The 22,957-nt window shown below is 40.1% G+C and overlaps 1 protein-coding gene across 1 annotated transcript in view; it reads left to right on the top strand.

The window, feature by feature from the left end:
* The window catches only part of LOC127664524 (uncharacterized), a 288,099-nt gene that overhangs the window by 193,101 nt on the left and 72,041 nt on the right, over positions 1 to 22,957 (top strand). The window contains 3 exon segments of the mRNA XM_052156600.1: positions 3,751 to 3,969; positions 6,230 to 6,482; positions 12,508 to 12,671. Of these exon segments, the coding sequence (XP_052012560.1) occupies positions 3,751 to 3,969; positions 6,230 to 6,482; positions 12,508 to 12,671 (636 nt within the window).

Genomic DNA, 22,957 nt, shown 5'->3' on the forward strand with positions numbered 1-22,957 from the left:
GCGAATTGATCCATCCTTGTCTCCTTGTACTAAGCTCAAATCCAAATGGATCAAGGACCTCCACATAAAGCCAGACACTCTGAAGCTAATAGAAAAGAAACTGGGGAAGACCCTTGAGGACATCGGTACAGGGAGAAAGTTTCTGAACAGAACACCAATAGCGTATGCTCTAAGAGCAAGAATTGACAAATGGGACCTCATAAGGTTACAGAGTTTCTGTAAGGCAAAGGACACCATCAAGAGGACAGATCGGCAACCAACAAATTGGGAAAAGATCTTCACCAATCCTACATCAGATAGAGGGCTAATATCCAATATATATAAAGAACTCAAGAAGTTAGACTCCAGAAAACCAAACAACCCTATTAAAAAATGGGGTACAGAGTTAAACAAAGAATTCTCACCTGAAGAACTTCGGATGGCGGAGAAGCATCTTAAAAAATGCTCAACTTCATTAGTCATTAGGGAAATGCAAATCAAAACAACCCTAAGATTTCATCTTACACCAGTCAGAATGGCTAAGATTAAAAATTCAGGAGACAGCAGGTGTTGGAGAGGGTGCGGAGAAAGAGGAACACTCCTCCACTGCTGGTGGGGTTGCAAATTGGTACAACCACTCTGGAAATCAGTCTGGCGGTTCCTCCGAAAACTGGGCACCTCACTTCCAGAAGATCCTGCTATACCACTCCTGGGCATATACCCAGAGGATTCCCTACCATGTAATAAGGATACATGCTCTACTATGTTCATAGCAGCCCTATTTATAATTGCCAGATGCTGGAAAGAACCCAGGTATCCCTCAACAGAAGAGTGGATGCAAAAAATGTGGTATATCTACACAATGGAGTACTATTCAGCCATTAGAAACAATGAATTCATGAAATTCTTAGGCAAATGGATGGAGCTAGAGAACATCATACTAAGTGAGGTAACCCAGACTCAAAAGGTGAATCATGGTATGCACTCACTAATAAGTGGATATTAGCCTGGAAAACTGGAATACCCAAAACATAATCCACACATCAAATGAGATACAAGAAGAAAGCAGGAGTGGTCCCTGGTTCTGGAAAGACTCAGTGAAACAGTATTTGGCAAAACCAGAACTGGGAACTGGGAAGGGGTGGGAGGGAGGACAGGGGAAGAGAAGGGGGCTTACGGGACTTTCGGGGAGTGGGGGGGGGGGCTAGAAAAGGGGAAATCATTTGAAATGTAAATAAATTATATCAAATAAAAAAAATAACAATAAAAAAAACTCAGACACAAAAAAAAATGTTAAACATCAAATTATTAACTTTTCCTCAATTCTTTGAACACACATGTGGAGTTACCACCATTAAACAAATGGAGGCCAATACTGATTTGTATTAATTCAGAACAGACTTTTTATTTGGAGTGACATATGAACGTAGTTACTGTTACCTGGGTTGTCTTTCTGCTAAATCAAATGTTTGACATGCAAAGATTTGATTCTAAGTGGGGGTGATAGTACTTAATTCATGAAGCTAACTGTGAGTGTGTCTTTGGGGCAGTTTCTGTGCACAAGAACAAACTGCTTAGTCATTAACATCAATTGATGTGAAAAGAACAATGGAAAATTTCACTCATCAAATAAGCTTGCATCCTTTCTGTTTTGCACCATTTGGGGTTTTCCAGCTTTCTGCAAACAACACAACATGAAACCTGCATCTGATTTCTCCTTTCTTTGAAGAGGCAAAATAGTGATGGAGTAATTAGCGAAAGAGATCATGTACAGGATATTTTTTGCTTGAGTGGTGTAGCAAGGTCTGTGTTTCATTTCCCATGGTGGAAAAGAAGTAAGGTATTCTGGGATCCTCTTATAAGAGTCTTCAACCCTGACAGTATCTCTGTGTGTAACAAAGGCTCCCTGAAGGCTGCGTGTGTGTGTGTGTGTGTGTGTGTGTGTGTGTGTGTGTGTGTGTGTATGTGTGTGTGTGTGTGTGTGTGTACATGCTCTGTTTATTACTTCACTGTTCTTCATTTGTGTGATTGAAAGGCATGCTCAGTACAAAAGTGGGTGGCAGTCCACTTCTCCATGCAAAACACTCAGGGAACTGTCAGCATCAGCACTGATGCCTTGTTACTCTCTGAAGACCAAAAGGTCGCTGCTGTGTCCCTGTTTGTTGATATTCTGTTGTCAGATTCATGTTCCCATGACTTATCTTCTCTGCCCATGCCATGCCTGTCATTGTATCTGACAGTCTTCAGACAGCTGTGAGCTTTGTTAAATAAAATCTTTCGAATGTGCCCATGGATTCTACACTGGTCTGTTAAATAATAAATTCTTTATTTTGAATTCTTATTTGTGTATACTAGTGATATATGTAATTAATGATATTTAATGGTATATAAATGAAATAGTTCATTTTTGTGTGATTTGTTTGATTTGTGTGTGTGTGTGTGTGTGTGCATGTATGTATGGTGGTGATCAAAATACCTTTTGGGAGGAAACTCTTTTGTTTTATCATGTGTGTTCCAGGGACAAACCTTGGGTTTTCAGGTTTGCTATCAAACTCCTTTACATGCTGCGCTATCTCACCAATGAAAAAACATGCTTTTAAAAATATATGATATTGGGAGCTGGAGAGATGGCTCAGAGGTTAAGAGCATTGACTGCTCTTCCAGAGGTCCTGAGTCTAATTCCCAGCAACCACACAGTGGCTTACAACCATCTGTAATGGGATCTGATGTCCTTTTCCAGTGTGTCTGAAGACAGCTACAATGTACTCATATACATAAAATAAATAAATTTCTTAAAAAATATGATATTGTGGACAAGGTAAGATAAGACAGAATATACTTTAAATTTTCAACTTGTTCTAGAAAAATTAAATTTACTGTGTATGATAATTTCTTCCTTTACTTTATGAAATAAGCATGTGGCTTAGTGATGTCTGTATTCACATTGCTGGTTATCTGATCTCAGGAATGTTTCATCTTGCAAAGGCTAAACTGCGAAACTGTGATCCATTCTACAGCAGGAAAGGATTGTGGGGTTTTGTTTTGTTTTGTTTAGACACCATTCAATATTTGCTTCTCCTGACTTTAACTGTAACGCAAAGGTCATGTAGCAGAATCCTGTTGTCTCTGTCCTTTTGTGACTGGGTTATTTTTACTGTAATTGTCCCCAATACTCATTCACATTGTACCATCTCTCAGAGGTCCCTTATTCACTTAATGTTGGAGAATCCTTTATTGTGTATTATCAGTTCTGTCCCTGTCATTCATCCAGCAGTGGCCTTGTGTGTTGCCTTCATGTTTTGACTGCTAAAGATGCTGCTACCACACAGGGATGTGGATCTCATATCTCTGCTCTGCTTTCAATCCCTCTGGGTAGAATTCATAATTGGGATTGGTGAGCCAGATGGTAATTACAGTTTTTAATTTTGGTATTATATACACCATACTGTTTTCCATAGTAGTTTGCTGTTTTTTTATGTTCCAGTTAGAGCTCAAGAATTCTAATACCAACTCCTGAGCTTGTTTTGTTTTTGCTGTCTTTTTGGTCTTGTTGTTTTAATAGGCCTTGGGAGGAGGCTGGATTGATGTCTCGTGGCTTTCATTTATAGTACCCTAATTCACACTTACCCACATTGGCTTCAGTCATCCACTGTAACCAAAAGGAACTTAAATGTGTTTGGCTTCCAAATGTTTAGAAATCATTTCATTTAATTCTGTTCCTTTTGGACTATGCTATAGGTAATGAGTTTACCCATGATTCCTTCCTTTCAGCTGCCCTTCAAGTGTCGATGGCTGTGGATCTGGAAGGTTGTCCAAGCACCTTCACTTTGCCTTGATGTCCTTATTTTCAGAACTTGAATTAGCTCAGTGGCAAAGCCAGAGCTTCTGGTACATCCTTCTGATGATAGCTTCTGTCTGGTTCCTGAGGCTCTACTTACATTACCTGGGCCAGTGGCTTTTCCTCTGGGTCCTTTCAACTCCAGTTACAAAGTAAGTACTTTCCCTGCAAGTCATGGGGATGCATTTTCATCTTGCTAGGGAAAAAAAGTACATAATTCCTTTCCCGTTAACTTACTGGAAGACCTAAAATAGAGGACTGATGTGAAGAGACAGAAAAAGTACTTACCTGAGAGTAGGGACTTTTTATTATATTTGCAGTTTTAGGCTTTGTATACACAAATTCTTAACTCATGCATCAGTATTTATTTAAAATTCAGCACAATCAAATATGTCCTCATTCCTGAGCAAGACCCAAGAAGGAACTTGACAAATATGTGCTTGTTCTATTTTGATTTTATAAGCGTGACACAGGCTGAAAGTATTTCAGAAGTAATGTGGGTTTGTCTGATTTATCACCATACTGAGAAAAGCAAAGATTGCCTCTTCTACAAAATGATTGAATTCAAACAATTACCAAACTCAAGCCCAGGCAGCTTCCTGGGCCATTATCCTCTGGGGGGTGAAAATGATATTTTAAAGGTTGTCTATCCATAAACATGATTCCATAGACACTCAAGATAGACATAGATAACAACACAAGTAAAATTTATTTTCTCAAATGTAGATGGTACATATACATGTGTATCATGTGTATATGTTACATTAAGTTACTCATGGAGAATTTTAAGACTTGGTGTAAAGAAATGGCTATGTGTATGCATGCACACAGTTTCTGATTCTCTTATGAAATGGAGTAACTAAGATTGGGATATGTTGTCAGTATGAAATTTATGTGTCAAATAACCACATTTGCATGAAGGATGTCTTGCATGGGTATCTTTGTCTGTTTCTATATCTAACCAAATATCTGTCTGTCTGTCTATCTATCTATCTATCTATCTATCTATCTATCTATCTATCTATCTATCTATCTATTTATCTATCTACCTATCTTTATCTCTCTATATGTCACATATAGCATATTCATATATTATATACATATATTATATATGTTAACATATATAATCCTTAGTTTCTAAAGTAGAAGATATAAGTGTGCTAGCCTGAGCTAATTACTCACATTTTTGTCTTTCATTAGTAAAGAAAGCCTAGGTTTTGTTAGTTTTTAACTCAATAAGACAGCACAGAATATTGTGACAGTTCATTTTATTCAGTTTCTTGAGCATGAGACTTGAACTAGTATAACATTTGGGGCCTATTGCATAGACCCATGGTCCTGCCTCACACAGGAGGTCCAAGGTACACCTCAGCCATGGGCTATATCAGGAACAATATCAATAATGAGTACTATCTTTGCCCTCACTCTGTCAGGTCCTATGCTAAGAAATCGACACCGTTCTGTTTCATATCCATAACAACACATGAACAAAACATCAACCTTTCTTTGAAGAAGTCAAGAAATGGATAAAGCCTCTCTCCAGTGGAATTATTGTGATTCACAAGAAGGGTAAACTGTGTCCCACACAGTTTTAGATAGGCCAAATTGGAGAGAGATCTTTGCACGAATACAGTTCTCACATGGCAGGGACTGATGTTGTCAATGTCACACTGGAGGCAGCCTAAGTTCCTGGCTTGAGCTGTATTTAACCCACAGGGCTGGGACTTATGATGTTAGCCCCTAGCTATGAAATTTCAGTTGTTAGTGATGACTGTATTTTTGATGTTGGATGTTGGAAGTTGTTCCAGAAAAGCCAGAAGCAAAATCAATAAGCTTCAGCCAAATTCTGAAGGCTCATTAGATTTATGTCTATCTCTCAGGTTTTACAAGACACTGACTCATTAGAAAGTTCATTGGTGTATTTTGCATTTAAAATTGGACACTAAATATGTCCTGTGTACTGCAAAGAAGTTCCTGGTTTTCAGATGACTCTATTGAGTGGCTCAAACAACAAGCTCAATATCTTATTTTATCTATCTATCTATCATCTATCTATCTATCTATCTATCTATCATCTATCTATCTATCTACTATCTACCTACTATCCATCTACTATCTATCTATCTATCTATCTATCTATCTATCTATCTATCTATCTATGCATTTATTTTTGAGAACATTGAACAGGGTAACATGGTTCTATGTTTGTGAAATGTCCTAGTGGTGCTCAAGAAAGATTAAAGACTTCTAACACTCAATTTCAGGTAGCATTTTGGGTCAAGATTATTCTTTTTCTTTCTTCCTACTCCAAGGAATTTGTAATAAAGAAATCTAAACACATGTACCTATTAATCATTTTGCACACTTAGCCTCGTGTGATTGTTGTTGAGTTCCTCTGCTTTGCCCCCACAGATTCCAGTTTTATTCCTACACTGTTGAGCTCTGCTACCTGACTTCTTCTCTTCATGTGGGAGAAGAGCTGGCTGTGATTGTATTGGGGCCCTTAGCTCTAAACACAATCACATTCCCCTTGCTTCTGATCAGATGGGGCTGTCAGCTACTGTTTTCCTCCTGCCCGGATGCCTTGTCAAAGCTAATCATCACAATGGGACTATGGACAGTTCTAGACCCATTGGCGGTGTTTCTAGTGGATGCTTTCCTGGGGGTAAGTCAAATAAAATAACCAAGATATGAATCCCTAGCATGCCATTCAGCTTAGTGCATGACTTGGTTGACGTGGGATGTTTCAATAATGATGTCGTTCAGTATCCATCCAGAATTGAAGTTATTAAGCCTTGTCACACACACACAAAGAATGTCTCATATAATTGATTCAAATTTAATTTTAACAATTCCAAAAAATACTTTAAAAGTAAGTGGAGAAATTACTGAGAAGATAAAATGCAAACTAGCTCTCACATCTTGAAAATTATTCCTGAAGTCCTTTGTTTTTACATAAAAATAAAAACTTTCAGTAGCTGTTTTTCAAACTTTATGATTTTCTTTAATAGAAAGACTTTCCAGAAAAGTACTTCACCCATAGTTCTTTCTGTGTGGGTGCGACTGCCTGCCTATCTGCCTTCTGAGGGGACAGCCTTATGTAAAAAACACAAAGGCAAGAGATGAAGGCTGCCATAACATTTTGAAGTCATAACTTTTCAAAAGTCACCCCTCGGGTATTTGTTGCAACTTTTTGTGATGGCTACAAAGTGACAAGCACATTTCACCTTAAAATACAGCCTTAGCACTCTGAGTGATCCCCAGTGAAGAGTGCAAATGTGTGTGAGGAAAGTATAGGACAGGAGAACAGTGACAGGAGAAGAGTTTGCGCTTTTAGTCATTGTACAGTTTCTCGGTTACATATGTATGAAACTGAGTTAATGAGGTAAGTAGTCCTCTATGTCACAGTTGAAAGAAATAGTTACATAGAATTTGGTTGCTTATCTGAGGTGACAGATGTAGCTCATGCTGTGGTTACAACCAGGACTCAGATTTCTAAATTTTCAGGCTGGTATTCCTTCCATTGTATCAAAAAATCTCATATGAGTAGCCATATGTTTGTTATTCTGTGAAAATGAATACATACTCTTTTTTAATAATAATTGTTCAGTCTTAATAAAATATTTATTTGGTACTGGATAGGTATGAGCTCTAATTTGATACAAAATTGTTAGGGCTGATGTGTGTGGGGTGAATTTAATGGCACATCCAAATTTCTAGTTGCTTTGAGTTTGTAAAGTATGCAAATTCTTGACTTATACTACTGATCATTTTTCCCATACTGGGGATCAAGCCCAAGGCTGTGCGTGGTAGAGAAGCAAGTCTCCTACTGAATTATATTGCCAGTGTCTGAAATAGGTAGTTCCTAGTCTTTATTTTATATCAGGACCTATTCCAGGTCTTGGTGAAAACAAGGCTTTCTGGATCCTGTGTGACAGTTCTTTTCTTAGATGGGTATGGAGGGGACACAGGCTTTGTGTCTACCAAATTCAGACATAATGTGGACCCTGTTGGTCAGGGACCACAGTTTATGAAACTTGGGTCTTGGGTGCACAGGACACTTTGAGGAGCACACTGGAAGGATCCAGGAACACTAATATCACTTGCAAGACAAATGGCCAGTGTACAGTGCTCAATGGTCTACCCTTCAGTTTTCTGTCCATTATGTGGGACTCCAACCAAATATTAAGTCCAGCATCTTCATCGGAGTATTTTTCCAGTTGCACCAAGTTTTATATTAGATTATCAAAACACAAGTGAAGACAGTGGCCAAAAATATGATAATTCAAACCAAAACACACTTTACTCTAAAGGCAATGAAATTTTAAGCAATTTTAAAATAAAAAAAGGAAAATTCAAATTAAACATTTTGTATCTATACCCAATGATAATATAAAGCTCCAAGCAGTTGGCTCTTCTAAATTAATTTGATGTGATATGATTCACAAGATTGTCTAAATTCAATGAAACATTGATGTTCCACATACATATCATGTGTACATGTGAAGGATAGTTTTGCAATTGGTGTACAGGGGTTCAGTCTATATCACTAACCTAAGCAGATATTAGTGTTCACTGGACTGTACTATTAATTATGTCTGAGATTACTGCTCTCAACCATATAGAACTAAAACTAAAGTCCAAAGCACAGTCTATGGTGCACTCCTGGGAACATTGTGCACCTTCGGTATCAGAGCAGGTAGCTCAGGACAGAACAGAGTGTTATTCCTATTCTGTTACTCCCATACTATCATATTCTATGACACTGCTTCTCAGACTTGAATGTGAGAGCCTCAGGGTTGTCATTGTGACTCATCAGGAAAGGCCCATAATTCTGTATTCCTCATGGTCCTAAGTGATGTCAGTGATGCTAGTTCTCTGGACCACTTCCTAGGCCAGATGCTACTAGATATCTTGCCAACTGAGCCTTCTCTGCCACTGCTGTTTTCTAGGCTGAGTCTTTGCTCCCTGTGGATTGCTAGGACTAGGGTCCTTGAGGCTGTGAAATCCACTGGTATCTTATGAGACTTTTGAATTCTTAAATGACCTCTGCTAGAAAAGCTTAGACGTGGTGGTATGCAGTTATAGAAAAACACCATGTCAGTCATTTAACATGAAAATGAAGTTCAACATGCACATTATTAGCTAATGAGTGTGTTCAGGTCATCGTCCTGCTATGGACCAGAGGCATGTGTTTTTGACATGCAATCTTCTTTTGTTTGCATGTGACAGATGTGACAGCTCTCTGAACGCTCAGAACCATTATCCACCTTGATAACATGGTGCAAGAGGGAACTATTTGAGCCAGTAGTGTGCTTTGTATCACATCTCTAGTATCTTTAACCATGGCAGCTACCCTCCATGTGATTCTAAGTGGAATTTTTGATTCTGAGTGGTCTGAACTAGATGTGACTGGATTATGTTCACAGTCTTATTTAGGAGTCTCCAGACAGGCAAGCAAAAGACTGTTCTGTCAAGCCTGGTTGAACAGGAGATGTAAAGATGCCATCTGCATTATGGGAAAACCATATTCTGAGGTATCTCACAATTTCTCCCAAAGGCCTGATTGGCATATCTAGCAGGCATAGTCCCCATGCTGAGCTTACTTCAATGCCACAGGGGAAGTCAACTGAGGAGGATAAGCAGCTGTCCTTGATTATATTCTGAGACCTTCTCTGAACGAATGTCTGCAGCCCTTGGGGCATGGCCTTCCTTATTCCCATCAGCTCCCTTAGGCAGAAGAAAAGCCAACCCAGTCCACTGTATACAAGGCAGCAGATGAAGAGAGCATACATAATTGACTCTGATGTCTCTGATGAAATCTATAGGAAGGCAGCCTCCAGTGTGACCATTTCAGAGTTGCCGTACCCTGAAGAAACTGACAGGAATGGTACATGATGAATCTAGTGTGATTTTTCAAGTTGCAAAGAAAACAATTTATGTTTGCTCTGTTTGTAAAAATCAGCTCTCCAACTAGTGTCTTTCAGCTTTCAGAACTTTTCATCTACTTCTGTTACTTTTCCTCAGCATGCAATTACCTCCCAATAGACCTGGTGTCCCAATACTATATCCTGGAGGACCATATTTCTAACTCATAATTTTTGGAGGCCCAATCAAATTATGATGCTTCCTTAGAAATGTATGGAGTGATGGAGAAAGAAAAAAATCACAGAGTTGAAGGCATGGAGACCACCTTTTCTCTGGCCCCCAATTTGCTATTTGTGATCTATATGACATCAGATAACATAGTTAAACATTTCAGTCTTCAGTTTACCTATAAGCACTGTGTAAAATATTAATGCATGACCAACAAATTGGGAAAAGATCTTCACCAACCCTATATCAGATAGAGGGCTAATATCCAATATATACAAAGAACTCAAGAAGTTAGAACCCAGAAAAACAAATAACCCTATTAAAAATGGGGTACAGAGTTAAATGGGGTACAACCACTCTGGAAATCAGTCTGGCAGTTCCTCAGAAAACTGGGCACATCACTTCTGAAAGATCCTGCTATACCACTCCTGGGCATATACCCAGAGGATTCTCCAGCAGGTTATAAGGATACATGCTCCACTATGTTCATAGCAGCCCTATTTATAATAGCCAGAAGCTGAAATGAACCCAGGTATCCCTCAACAGGGAATGGATGCAAAAAATGTGGTATATATACACAACCTTTGACAGAGATATTAAAATACACACTTGACCCTCCCATTGCAGTTCAGATCTTAAGTGTTCCCCATAAGGCCCACATTTTGAAAGCATGGTTTCCCAGTCTGAGTGTAAGCAGGAGGGAACGGAACCTTGGGCAAGTGGAGACCAGGGGAAGATGTTAGAACATTTGGAGACGTGCTTTTGGAAGGGGTAAGTGGGGCCCTGATTCATTCTCTCTAACTTTCTCCTGGTCGCCAGAAGATCAGCAAGTTTCATCCAGCATTTGCTTCCTGTCAGAAGGTGCTCCCGAGTCTCAGGCCTCAAAGCAGCGGAGACTGCTGACTATGGGCAGAAAGTCCTGAAATCATGAATCATAATAAGACTTCCTGTCTTCCAAGTGCATAGCACGTTGTATGTTTGCACTTTGTAACAGTGCCAGTAGGCTATTGCACCTCTGCTGCTTAAAAAAAAATTCTTGTAATATTCCTTCACCATATACTATTTAAACTTTCGTGGAATTTTCTTTTTTGCTTTGCAGTGGTGAAGACTGACAAGGTCTTGAGCAAGCCAGGGCAAGCACTCCATTGCTGAGCTCCATTTTACTTTCTTGTGTCTTTTCATGTTTGAGATGAAGGGCTTTTGAAGTGGTCCAGATTGACCCTGTGCTCGCTTTGTAATGTGGTCAGACTCTGAACTTGCCATGCCTTTCCTGAGTAGCTGGGATGTAGGCCTGCAACACAAGCTTGTCTCTATTATCCAGCTCTATACACACGCTTACTACCAACCCCACTCACTTAAAAGAGAAACACAAGAGCCTCATGTCTTATGTAACTGTATTTTCTCTTATTTGAACAGAAGAGCAACTAATAGGTATTCAGTGGGTGACAATCAAATGAATGATTGGCACTTGCTATTCAGATTATATTGCCCAATTCAAACATGTACCATGGTTTCTTGATGTTTCCTCAATGGGCCCTTTTTATCTATTTCTTTATCATTAAGAAAGCAGAGAACCAGGAGAGGAGTTAAGCTCAACAGCTGCTACTCAGAGTGGTAGCATTGCTCCACCCTTTGCCAGATAGAATGATTAACAAACACGGAGTATAAAATAGAAGCTTTGGTGTGGCAGACATACAGATAGTTGGGACTTCTGAAATCTAGTCATTGCCCAATTACCAAAAGATATTTTGGTGCAGGGAAAATACAAATTAACCCGTCTAGTCTTCAGTTTCCGTCTCACATATGTGATTTGGATTAGCTACTTTTAAAAGAGCCTTTTCAAACTATATTTACATAATTGCCAGTTTAAGCACTAAAGAAATGGTTCTCTCCCTCAGCTTGAAGAAGAAATTTCTACTTTAGAATGCTCATCGCTTCTACTTGATATCAAGGGAATCACATGTAAGGGACATTCATGCTTCATACAATTTAGAGGTCAACGATGTTATATGATGACACTGTAGGTTCTTTACAATACAGAATTGTCTTTAAAGACCTCATTTCTTGGAAGTTATTTAGAATACAATACAGAATATGTGTTTCCTCCCATCAAATCGGGGCATGTTTTTAAATTAACCTAATGTAAACTTTAGTTTTCAAGCTCACATAAAATAGCCTGGGACCTTTTTGTTATAAGTTTCTAAAATAAGCCATCCCTTTTGTGCATAGCACAAATTAAATTCCTATCAAATTGGTTTCAGAAATAAAGGAATCTTTGCACCATCACATTTAATTTCTTTATTTCTTGTGCTCATTAAATTCACGAGTTAATAGCACATAAATAAAACATGCCTTTTGCTTCATGAATTGCACGTCAAGTGCATGCACTTTCAAGCCTTGCAGGGGAAAATGAGAAAAATCTGCTAAACCAAGCACGCAAAACCCACCCTATTTTCTCATTCTTTGTGCAATTTTCAGTACTTACAAGATTTAATTTAGAAACAAATTATGGCACCTTAGAGTTTCATGTCCTTGAATTAATCTGACACGATGATGTCTCCGTGCTTATTTCAATCTATGCCTCCCTTTCTCAGCGGCTTGCACATAATGGGGAGACACCTATTGCAGATGCAGCTAAACTCTACTGGATGTTCCTGAGAACCAAGCAACCCGCCATCCTCGGTGCTCTAATCACAGTGGTAGCTTACACTCTGCTGTTTGTCATCTCTTCCTTGAGTTTGTACGTGTATTGCCTCAGGTAAGGTGCTTCTATTATTATACTCTTCAGCTTCTAGTCCTGAAGTTGAGCTGTAATGGAGGGGAGGCAGGAAGGAAGATGGAAGGGAGGGAAAGATGAATGGAGGGAGGGAGGAAGAGAGAATGTATTAGAAACATCTAAGTCTTCAGGCAGAATTTCCCCTGGTTATGTACAATTATTTACATAATGAAAAGGCAGAAAACATGACTTGACTTTGGGAGAAAAGGTCTAGATTAGCTGGAGATTATTACTTTCATTTTTCCAGATAATGGAGTAACAGAAACAAAGAGTAATTTCTTGACATACAAAAATATTCTAGGAAATTCATTGATGATTCTTTTTCCTCTTCCATTTTTCTTTCTTTTCCTACTTCTCATCTGCTTACAAATCACCAAGAGAAGAATAATCATTTAGCTTTAGTCATGAGTATTCTGATGACCTAGTTGTGCTATGTTGTCAATTAAGCAGGCAAAGTGTGTGTGTATGTATGTGTGTGTGTGCTTATATGTAGGTGTACAAATGTGTGTGAAAGCACTATAAAACAAATAAATACAAAGAAGAAAAATGCTAGGAAGACTTCTTATCTGACAGCTATTTCCCGTGCTGTGAAGATGCTCTTCAGCTGAACAACCTGCTCTAAAGCTTCTTTCAACACCATATGAAATGTCTATTTGGCTTGTGGCAACAATTCAAATCTATGAAGTTATTGCTAGGATGAACCTTATGAAGTTAACCCTTTGGATTTCTCCATTTTTATAGATTTCATTAAAAATGTCCACTTTGCATGGATATTTGTGCATGGTATAAAATCCCGGTCTATTTACCTGTTTTGCTATTGAGTATCCAGCCACTCCAACTTTATATAATAAAGAAGCCCATTTTTCCCTGATACATCGTGTCAGATATCGAAAAGATCATCTAAACATTGTGTAGTTATCAGTGGATGCTCTTGTCTCCTGTAGTGGTCAGGGCCTGCCTTTTATACTGATGTTCTATATGTTACTGTAGCTTTGTCATATAGTCCAAACTCACTTCTGGGTATAAAACCAAAAGAACTGAAATCATTAGAACACTGTTCATACTAATCTGTGAACAGCTCCTAGAAATCTCTCAGGAGAGAAATAGGTGATAAGGAATAAATATGTACAATAATTTGTTGCAACCAGAAAAAGTGAACAGAACACTGTGATGTACGCTAATATGGATGAGAATTGAGAACATTGTATGCTAAATAAAAAGAGCCAATGACAGTAAAGCAGAACAAAACAAAACCAGAAACAAATACCTCATTATTTACTATGGTGAGATATCTAAAACAATCAAAGCCAGAGAATAAGAGTAGAATGGTGGTATTCAGATGGATTGATGGAAAGGAAACAGATGATTATCATTTGATAGGTATATAATGTCCAATGCTTAAGAGGTAGAAGCATGTTGCACAACAATGTATGTATAATTTATGATAATGTGCTGTGCACATGGGAGGGTAGATCTCACATTAAATATTCTTACTAAGATTTCATTTTTAAGAACGCAGTAAGAGCCTGGTGGTGGTGGTGCATGCCTGTAATCCCACAGCTCTGGGAGGCAGAGGCAGGCAGATTTCTGAGTTCGCGGCCAACCTGGCCCACAGAGTGAGTTCCAGGACAGCCGGGGCTATACAAAGAAACCCTGTCTCGAAAAAAAACAATAAATAAATAAATAAATAAATAAATAAATAAATAAATAAATATGCAGGAAGAAATCAAGACAATATTTTCAAGGAGTAGAGGGGAGACAAGAAACCAGTGTAAGTCTGAAGAAGGCTAGTATAATAGCCGGAAACTTCAGTGGGAATCGGGGTTACCCTAACTGATATTGATATTTTAATGGAATTGGCCAGAAGAAAGACAAAGGCATGCATAACATCAGGCAAAGAGAAGAAGTAAAAAGTCACACAGGTATGACAAAAACTGAAGCATATTCTTTGTCCAGTCAAAATATTGCAACATGGCAAGAGTACACAGGTGAGATTAGGTTGATAATGTGCTCACAGATCACATGGAGAGAGGATTTTTTTTTTTTTTGGTCCATGCTACAGAGTTTGTACTCTTCTGTGGAAAGATGAAAGCAGTAGGGGATGTTAAATAATTTTCATTTTAGGAAGATCATTCCACTAGTAGAAATGGAGTTGGATTTAATGGGTGGCAGATGGAAAGCAAGAAAAGCTCACCAGAAAGCCACTGTAATTATGTGAACAAAGGAGAGCCAAACCTTAACGTGAGTGGCAACAGAATGGAAGTTAGAGATGCGCTTATGAGATGGGTAAGGATCAGAACAGAATGTGGCAGGGGAGCTCTAAGTTTAATGTAGAGAATGATGGAGAGGATGCTATTTCATGTAAATTCAACTTTTAGATTTGGCCAGATGGGGGTTAGCTTCAGCAGTCTACAAGGCAAAGATTACTAATAAACAAGAAGAAACTGGTTATGGGAGTTAAAAATATGAGGTTGAATTTCCAGTCTGATTGACTGTGTTTTGAAGGAAATTCTCTCTCTCTCTCTCTCTCTCTCTCTCTCTCTCTCTCTCTCTCTCTCTCTCTCTCTCTCATGTGTGTGTGTGTGTGTGTGTGTGTGTGTGTGTGTATTCATGTGTGTACAGGTACTTATCCAGACTAGAAGAGTATGTCTAATATCCTGGAGCTGGAGCTACAGGCCATTGTAAGATGGCTAAGGAGGGTACTGGGAACTGAACTTTCTGCAAGAGCTGTAACTGTTCTTAACCATTGGATCATCTCTTCAATGTCCACCATGAGATATTTTGATGTTTCTAAGGGAAAAATATTCTATTAGAACTTATGAGGATAAAGGACAAACAAAGAAACTTTGACTAATGGTTTTGCTTTATTGATTCTGTGAGTTTCAATGCATGGCAGGAAGTACATTATACTGCAGGAGATGCAGGAAACACAGAATGATAGCACACGGCCAATATTTGCTTACTTTTCGTTTTCTTACAAATCTGCACACAAATGAAATATAGTTAAAGAAAAAAAAAAAGAAGTCTGTTATATGTGGATAAAATTTGAATCCATTTTGATGTAGAAATCAAATTTCCAGAAGAAAGAGCACTTTTGAGAACACCCAAGCAAAGCAGATGTGACTAAACACTCTGAAGACACAGCAATAGCACAGGTGCAGACAGCTTTGAATGTTGTAGACAGATATTGGCTCATGATGTAGAGGACAGTGGGGCCCTGGTGAATTGCAGGTTCTTAGAACAGGGCACAGAGGGGATTCTCATGTGAGAGACATTGTTTGAGGAGTGAAGTCCCTGCTTGAGTTTCTTTTCAGTGGACAGATCATTCCCTGATGTGGTCCTTACTTACTTCACTAGCATAGCTTCAATAGAAGTCTCAGTCCTTCTGAGTGAATTGTATTGTTTTGACCCAGGGCTGGTTTGGATTTTGACATGTCATAAGGGGTATATATCATCTTTTTTAGGGCACTTACTTTCCTTGGCAAAAGAAGAGGTTTTCCCTGATAATTCAGTTTACATTTGAGCACCCAATTGTAGTGTGGCCCCAAGCAAATTTGTTTATTTACTAGATGATGAGAGTTTTCTTGTATAACGTGGTGAAATATTACACACATGCATGGATTTTGTAAGAGGATCCACACGAACAATCACTGTATTATTTAAAATGAGTACAGTTTCCAAAAAGTTAAAGAAATAAAAGCATAGGTCAGAACGGGCGGCGGCGGTGGCGGCGGCGGCGGCAGCAGCGGCAGCAGTGGCTGCTCCAGCTGAAGGGCCATCAGCAGTGGAACCAAGGCGTCACAGGGTCCAGTTAGGCCCTGCGCCCACGACCACTGACCTTCGCTGACCAGCCGGGCAGCAAGCAGCTGCAGTTGTGCGGCGCCTTTCCTGCACGGAGGCCACTTCAGAACTCGGCCTCCCACCAGTCAGGAGAGGAGGATCCATCTTGGTTCCGTACTCCAGGAATCGGACAGACTGAGGTACACAAACATAATCCGAGGCCAACACCGCGGTGGTCTGAGCCCGACGGGCGTTGGCCTGCACCCAGGCCCTGGGCGGGTCGGGGGGCCATCGGGGTGCCAACCCAACCAGGAGGTTTTTTGCCCAGGCCTGCGAGCGTGCCGCCGCCATTTTGCCTGCAGGACGACAGAGAGCTCAGGCGGGCAGACCTGTAACAGGCATAGCCTAAGGCTAACAAAGCGGGGGTCCAGGCCCCAAAAGGCACAGGACTGACCCCAAGAACTGGGCGGCTTGGTGGGCCATCTGTGAGTCAACCCGCCCAGGTGATTGTTAGCAAAGCAGACTCTCCCGGCGCTTTCAGGGAGCGCGGGCGCACACGCCCGCCATCCTAGTCACCTGGCAAACCCAATTAACAGTCAAAGCCGTAGGGGAACTTTGCTCGGACCTTGGCCTCCCAGGCTTTTGCCTGGACTCAGGGACTGGGCGGCCAGGCTAACCTTGTGTGCGATAGCCCGGTTGGCAGATCGGCTGCCCAGCGGAGTGAGCGGAACTCAGGGGAGGTCACAGTAGCATACACCGTCGGCACTCCCTGGGAGTGCACACGGGCTCCATCTGCTCCACAGACACAATCTGGGGCAAGGCCTCAGGCAGAAGCCCTTAGCTCTACTCTCTCCGCTTCCGGATCCAGATCAGTCTGGGCGGCAGCATTACATCTCCAAGTCCTGCAAGTGGCTAGCTGGGCTTCCGGGCGGCCAGCTGGGAGAAGTCAGTGTGCTCCAGTGAATCCAGCGGGCCCCAGCGGGAGCCTTCGGGTGCCTGCTTTGGGATCTGAACAGCCTGGGCAGAAGCACACTGTCTACAAGCAGTGCAGGAGGTAAGCTGTGCACCAGAGGCCAACTGGGAAGGGGCAGCTTGCACTGGTGAGTCCAGCACTGACAAGATAAACCAGTGAGATCTAGATGGCAAAAGGCAAACGCAGGAACGTCACTAACAGAAATCAAGGCAATATGGCAACATCTGAACCCAATTCTCCTCTACCAACATGTCCTGGATACCCCATCACACCAGTAAAACAAGATTTGGATTTAAAATCACTGGTCATGATGCTGGTACAGGAACACATGAAGGTCATACATAAAGAAATTCAGGAGACAATGGATCAAAAGGTAGAAGCCCTTGCAAGGGAAACACAAAAATCATTGAAAGAAATCCAGGAGAATACAAAAGCCAACAAGGAGGAAATGCAAAAAACACTTAAAGAAATACAGGAGAACTTTGCTCAACAGGCTGAGGTCATGAAAGACGAAACACAAAAATCTCTTAAAGAAATACAGGAGAACTTTGGTCAACAGGCTGAGCTCATGAAAGAGAGAACACAAAAATCTCTTAAAGAATTACAGGAAAACACAAACATGCAAGTGAAGGAGCTAAGCAAAACCATCCAGGATCTAAAATCAGAAGTAGAAACAACGAAGAAAACTCAAAGGGAGACAACTTTGGAGATAGAAAGCCTTGGGAAGAAATCAGGGGACAGAGATACAAATATCAACAACAGAATACAAGAGATAGAAGAAAGAATCTCAGATGCTGAAGATTCCATAGAAACCATGGACTCAACAGTTAAAGAAAATGCAAAATGCAAAAAGCTTGTAACCCAAAATATCCAGGAAATCCAGGACACAATGAGAAGACCAAACCTAAGGATTATAGGCATAGAGGAGAGTGAAGATTTACAACTTAAAGGGCCAGCAAATATCTTCAATAAAATTATGGAAGAAAACTTCCCTAACCTAAAGAGAGAGATGCCCATGAATATACAAGAAGCCTACAGAACTCCAAACAGACTGGACCAGAACAGAAATACTTCCCGTCACATAATAATCAAAACACCAAATGTTCTAAACAAAGAAAGAATACTAAAGGCAGTAAGAGAAAAAGGCCAAGTAACATATAAAGGAAGACCTATCAGAATCACAGCAGACTTTTCACCTGAGACTATGAAGGCTAGAAGGTCCTGGGCAGATCTCATGCAGACTCTAAGAGAACACAAATGCCAACCAAAACTACTATATCCAGCAAAACTCTCAATCACCATAGATGGAGAAACTAAGATATTTCATGACAAAACCAAGTTTACCCAATATCTATCCACAAACCCGGCCCTAAAAAGGATAATAGGAGGACAACACCAATACAAGGAGGGAAACTTCACCCTGGAAAAAGGAAGATAGTAACCTTTCATCAAACCCAAAAGAAGTTAAGCATTCAAATTTAAAAAATAACGTCAAAAATGATAGGAAGTAACAATCACTATTCCTTAATATCTCTTAACATCAATGGACTTAATGCCCCAATAAAAAGACACAGACTAACTGAATGGATACGTAAACAGGACCCTACATTTTGCTGCTTACAGGAAACACACCTCAGGGTCAAAGACAAACACTACCTTAGAGTAAAAGGCTGGAAGACAATTTTACAAGCAAATGGTCTCAGGAAACAAGCTGGAGTAGCCATTTTAATATCAGATAAAATTGACTTTCAACCCAAAGTCATCAAAAGAGACCCTGAGGGTCACTTCTTGCTGGTCAAAGGAAAAATACAAAAAGAAGAACTGACAATCCTGAACATCTATGCCCCAAATGTAAGGGCACCCTCTTTTGTAAAAGAAACTTTATTAAAACTAAAAGCACACATTGCACCTAACACAATAATTGTGGGTGACTTCAACACTGCACTTTCCTCAATGGACCGATCAGGAAAACAGAAACTAAACAGGGACACAATGAAACTAATTGAAGCTTTGGACCAATTAGATTTAACAGATATATATAGAACATTCTATCCTAAAACAAAAGAATATACCTTTTTCTCAGCACCTCATGGTACCTTCTCCAAAATCGACCATATAATAGGTCACAAGACAGACCTCAACAAATATAAGAAGATCGAACTAATCCCATGCCTCCTATCTGATCACTATGGAGTAAAAGTGGTCTTCAATAGCAACAGAAACAACAGAAAGCCCACATACACGTGGAAACTGAACAATACTCTACTCAATGATACCTTGGTCAAGGAAGAAATAAAGAAAGAAATTAAAGACTTTTTAGAACACAATGAAAATGAAAACACAACATACCCAAATCTATGGGACACAATGAAAGCAGTGCTAAGAGGAAAACTCATAGCCCTGAGTGCCTCCAAAAAGAAAATGGAGAGAGCATACATTACCAGCTTAATGACACACCTGAAAGCCCTGGAACAAAAAGAAGCTATTTCGCCCAGGAGGAGTAGAAGGCAGGAAATCATCAAACTCAGGGCCGAAATCAATCAAGTAGAAACAAAGAGAACCATACAAAAAATCAACAATACCAGGAGCTGGTTCTTTGAGAAAATCAACAAGATAGATAAACCCTTAGCCAGAATGACCAAAGGGCACAGAGAAAGTATCCAAATTAACAAACTTAGAAATGAAAAGGGAGATATAACAACGGAAACTGAGGAAATCCAAAAAATCATCAGATCCTACTACAAGAGCCTATACTCAACACAACTGGAGAATCTGGAGGAAATGGACAATTTCCTTGACAGATACCAAATACCAAAATTAAATCAGGACCAACTAGACCATCTAAACAGTCCCATAATGCCTAAAGAAATAGAAGGAGTCATAGAAAGTCTTCCAACCAAAAAAAGCACAGGACCAGATGGCTTCAGTGCAGAATTCTACCAGACCTTCAAAGAAGAGTTAACACCAATACTCTTCAAACTATTCCACAAAATAGAAACAGAAGGAACACTACCCAATTCCTTCTACGAAGCCACAATTACGCTGATACCAAAGCCACACAAAGATCCAACAAAGAAAGAGAACTTCAGACCAATTTCCCTTATGAACATCGATGCAAAAATACTCAATAAAATTCTTGCCAACCGAATCCAAGAACACATCAAAACGATCATCCACCATGATCAAGTAGGCTTTATCCCAGGAATGCAGGGTTGGTTCAATATACGGAAATCCATCAATACAATCCACTACATAAACAAACTCAAAGAACAAAACCACATGGTCATTTCATTGGATGCTGAAAAAGCATTTGACAAAATTCAGCATCCCTTCATGCTTAAAGTCTTGGAGAGAACAGGAATTCAAGGCCCATACCTAAACATAGTAAAAGCAATATACAGCAAACCGGTAGCCAGCATCAAACTAAATGGAGAGAAACTTGAAGCAATCCCACTGAAATCAGGGACCAGACAAGGCTGCCCCCTTTCTCCTTATCTTTTCAATATTGTACTTGAGGTACTAGCTCGGGCAATTCGACAACATAAGGAGGTCAAAGGGATACAAATTGGAAAGGAAGAAGTCAAACTATCATTATTTGCAGACGACATGATCGTCTACCTAAGTGACCCAAAGAACTCCACTAGAGAGCTCCTACAGCTGATAAACAACTTCAGCAAAGTGGCAGGTTATAAAGTCAACTCAAGCAAATCAGTGGCCTTCCTATACTCAAAGGATAAGCAGGCTGAGAAAGAAATTAGGGAAATGACCCCCTTCACAATAGCCTCAAACAGTATAAAGTATCTTGGGGTGACTCTAACCAAACATGTGAAAGATCTGTATGACAAGAACTTCAAGACTCTGAAGAAGGAAATGGAAGAAGACCTCAAAAAATGGGAAAACCTCCCATGCTCATGGATCGGTAGAATCAATATAGTTAAAATGGCCATTTTGCCTAAAGCACTATACAGATTCAATGCAATACCCATCAAAATCCCAACTCAATTCTTCACAGAGCTAGAAAGAGCAATTATCAAATTCATCTGGAACAACAAAAAACCCAGGATAGCTAAAACTATTCTCAGCAACAAAAGGAAATCTGGGGGAATCAGTATCCCTGACCTCAAGCAATACTACAGAGCAATAGTGTTAAAAACTGCATGGTATTGGTACAGTGACAGACAGGAGGATCAATGGAACAGGATTGAAGATCCAGAAATGAACCCACACACCTATGGCCACTTGATCCTCGACAAAGAGGCTGAAAACATCCAATGGAAAAAAGATAGCCTTTTCAACAAATGGTGCTGGTTCAACTGGAGGTCAGCATGCAGAAGAATGCGAATTGATCCATCCTTGTCTCCTTGTACTAAGCTCAAATCCAAATGGATCAAGGACCTCCAAATAAAGCCAGACACTCTGAAGCTAATAGAAAAAAAACTGGGGAAGACCCTTGAGGACATCGGTACAGGGAGAAAGTTTCTGAACAGAACACCAATAGCGTATGCTCTAAGAGCAAGAATTGACAAATGGGACCTCATAAAATTACAAAGTTTCTGTAAGGCAAAGGACACCATCAAGAGGACAAATCGGCAACCAACAAATTGGGAAAAGATCTTCACCAATCCTACATCAGATAGAGGGCTAATATCCAATATATATAAAGAACTCAAGAAGTTAGACTCCAGAAAACCAAACAACCCTATTAAAAAATGGGGTACAGAGTTAAACAAAGAATTCTCACCTGAAGAACTTCGGATGGCGGAGAAGCATCTTAAAAAATGCTCAACTTCATTAGTCATTAGGGAAATGCAAATCAAAACAACCCTAAGATTTCATCTTACACCAGTCAGAATGGCTAAGATTAAAAATTCAGGAGACAGCAGGTGTTGGAGAGGGTGTGGAGAAAGAGGAACACTCCTCCACTGCTGGTGGGGTTGCAAATTGGTACAACCACTCTGGAAATCAGTCTGGCGGTTCCTCCGAAAACTGGGCACCTTACTTCCAGAAGATCCTGCTATACCACTCCTGGGCATATACCCAGAAGACTCCCCACCATGTAATAAGGATACATGTTCTACTATGTTCATAGCAGCCCTATTTGTAATTGCCAGATGCTGGAAAGAACCCAGGTATCCCTCAACAGAAGAGTGGATGCAAAAAATGTGGTATATCTACACAATGGAGTACTATTCAGCCATTAGAAACAATGAATTCATGAAATTCTTAGGCAAATGGATGGAGCTAGAGAATATCATACTAAGTGAGGTAACCCAGACTCAAAAGGTGAATCATGGTATGCACTCACTAATAAGTGGATATTAACCTAGAAAACTGGAATACCCAAAACATAATCCACACATCAAATGAGGTACAAGAAGAAAGGAGGAGTGGCCCCTGGTTCTGGAAAGACTCAGTGAAACAGTATTCAGCAAAACCAGAACGGGGAAGTGGGAAGGGGTGGGTGGGAGGACAGGGGAAGAGAAGGGGGCTTGCGGGACTTTCGGGGAGTGGGGGG

The sequence above is a fragment of the Apodemus sylvaticus genome, chromosome 14, assembly GCF_947179515.1.
Source record: "Apodemus sylvaticus chromosome 14, mApoSyl1.1, whole genome shotgun sequence".
NCBI lineage: Eukaryota > Metazoa > Chordata > Mammalia > Rodentia > Muridae > Apodemus > Apodemus sylvaticus.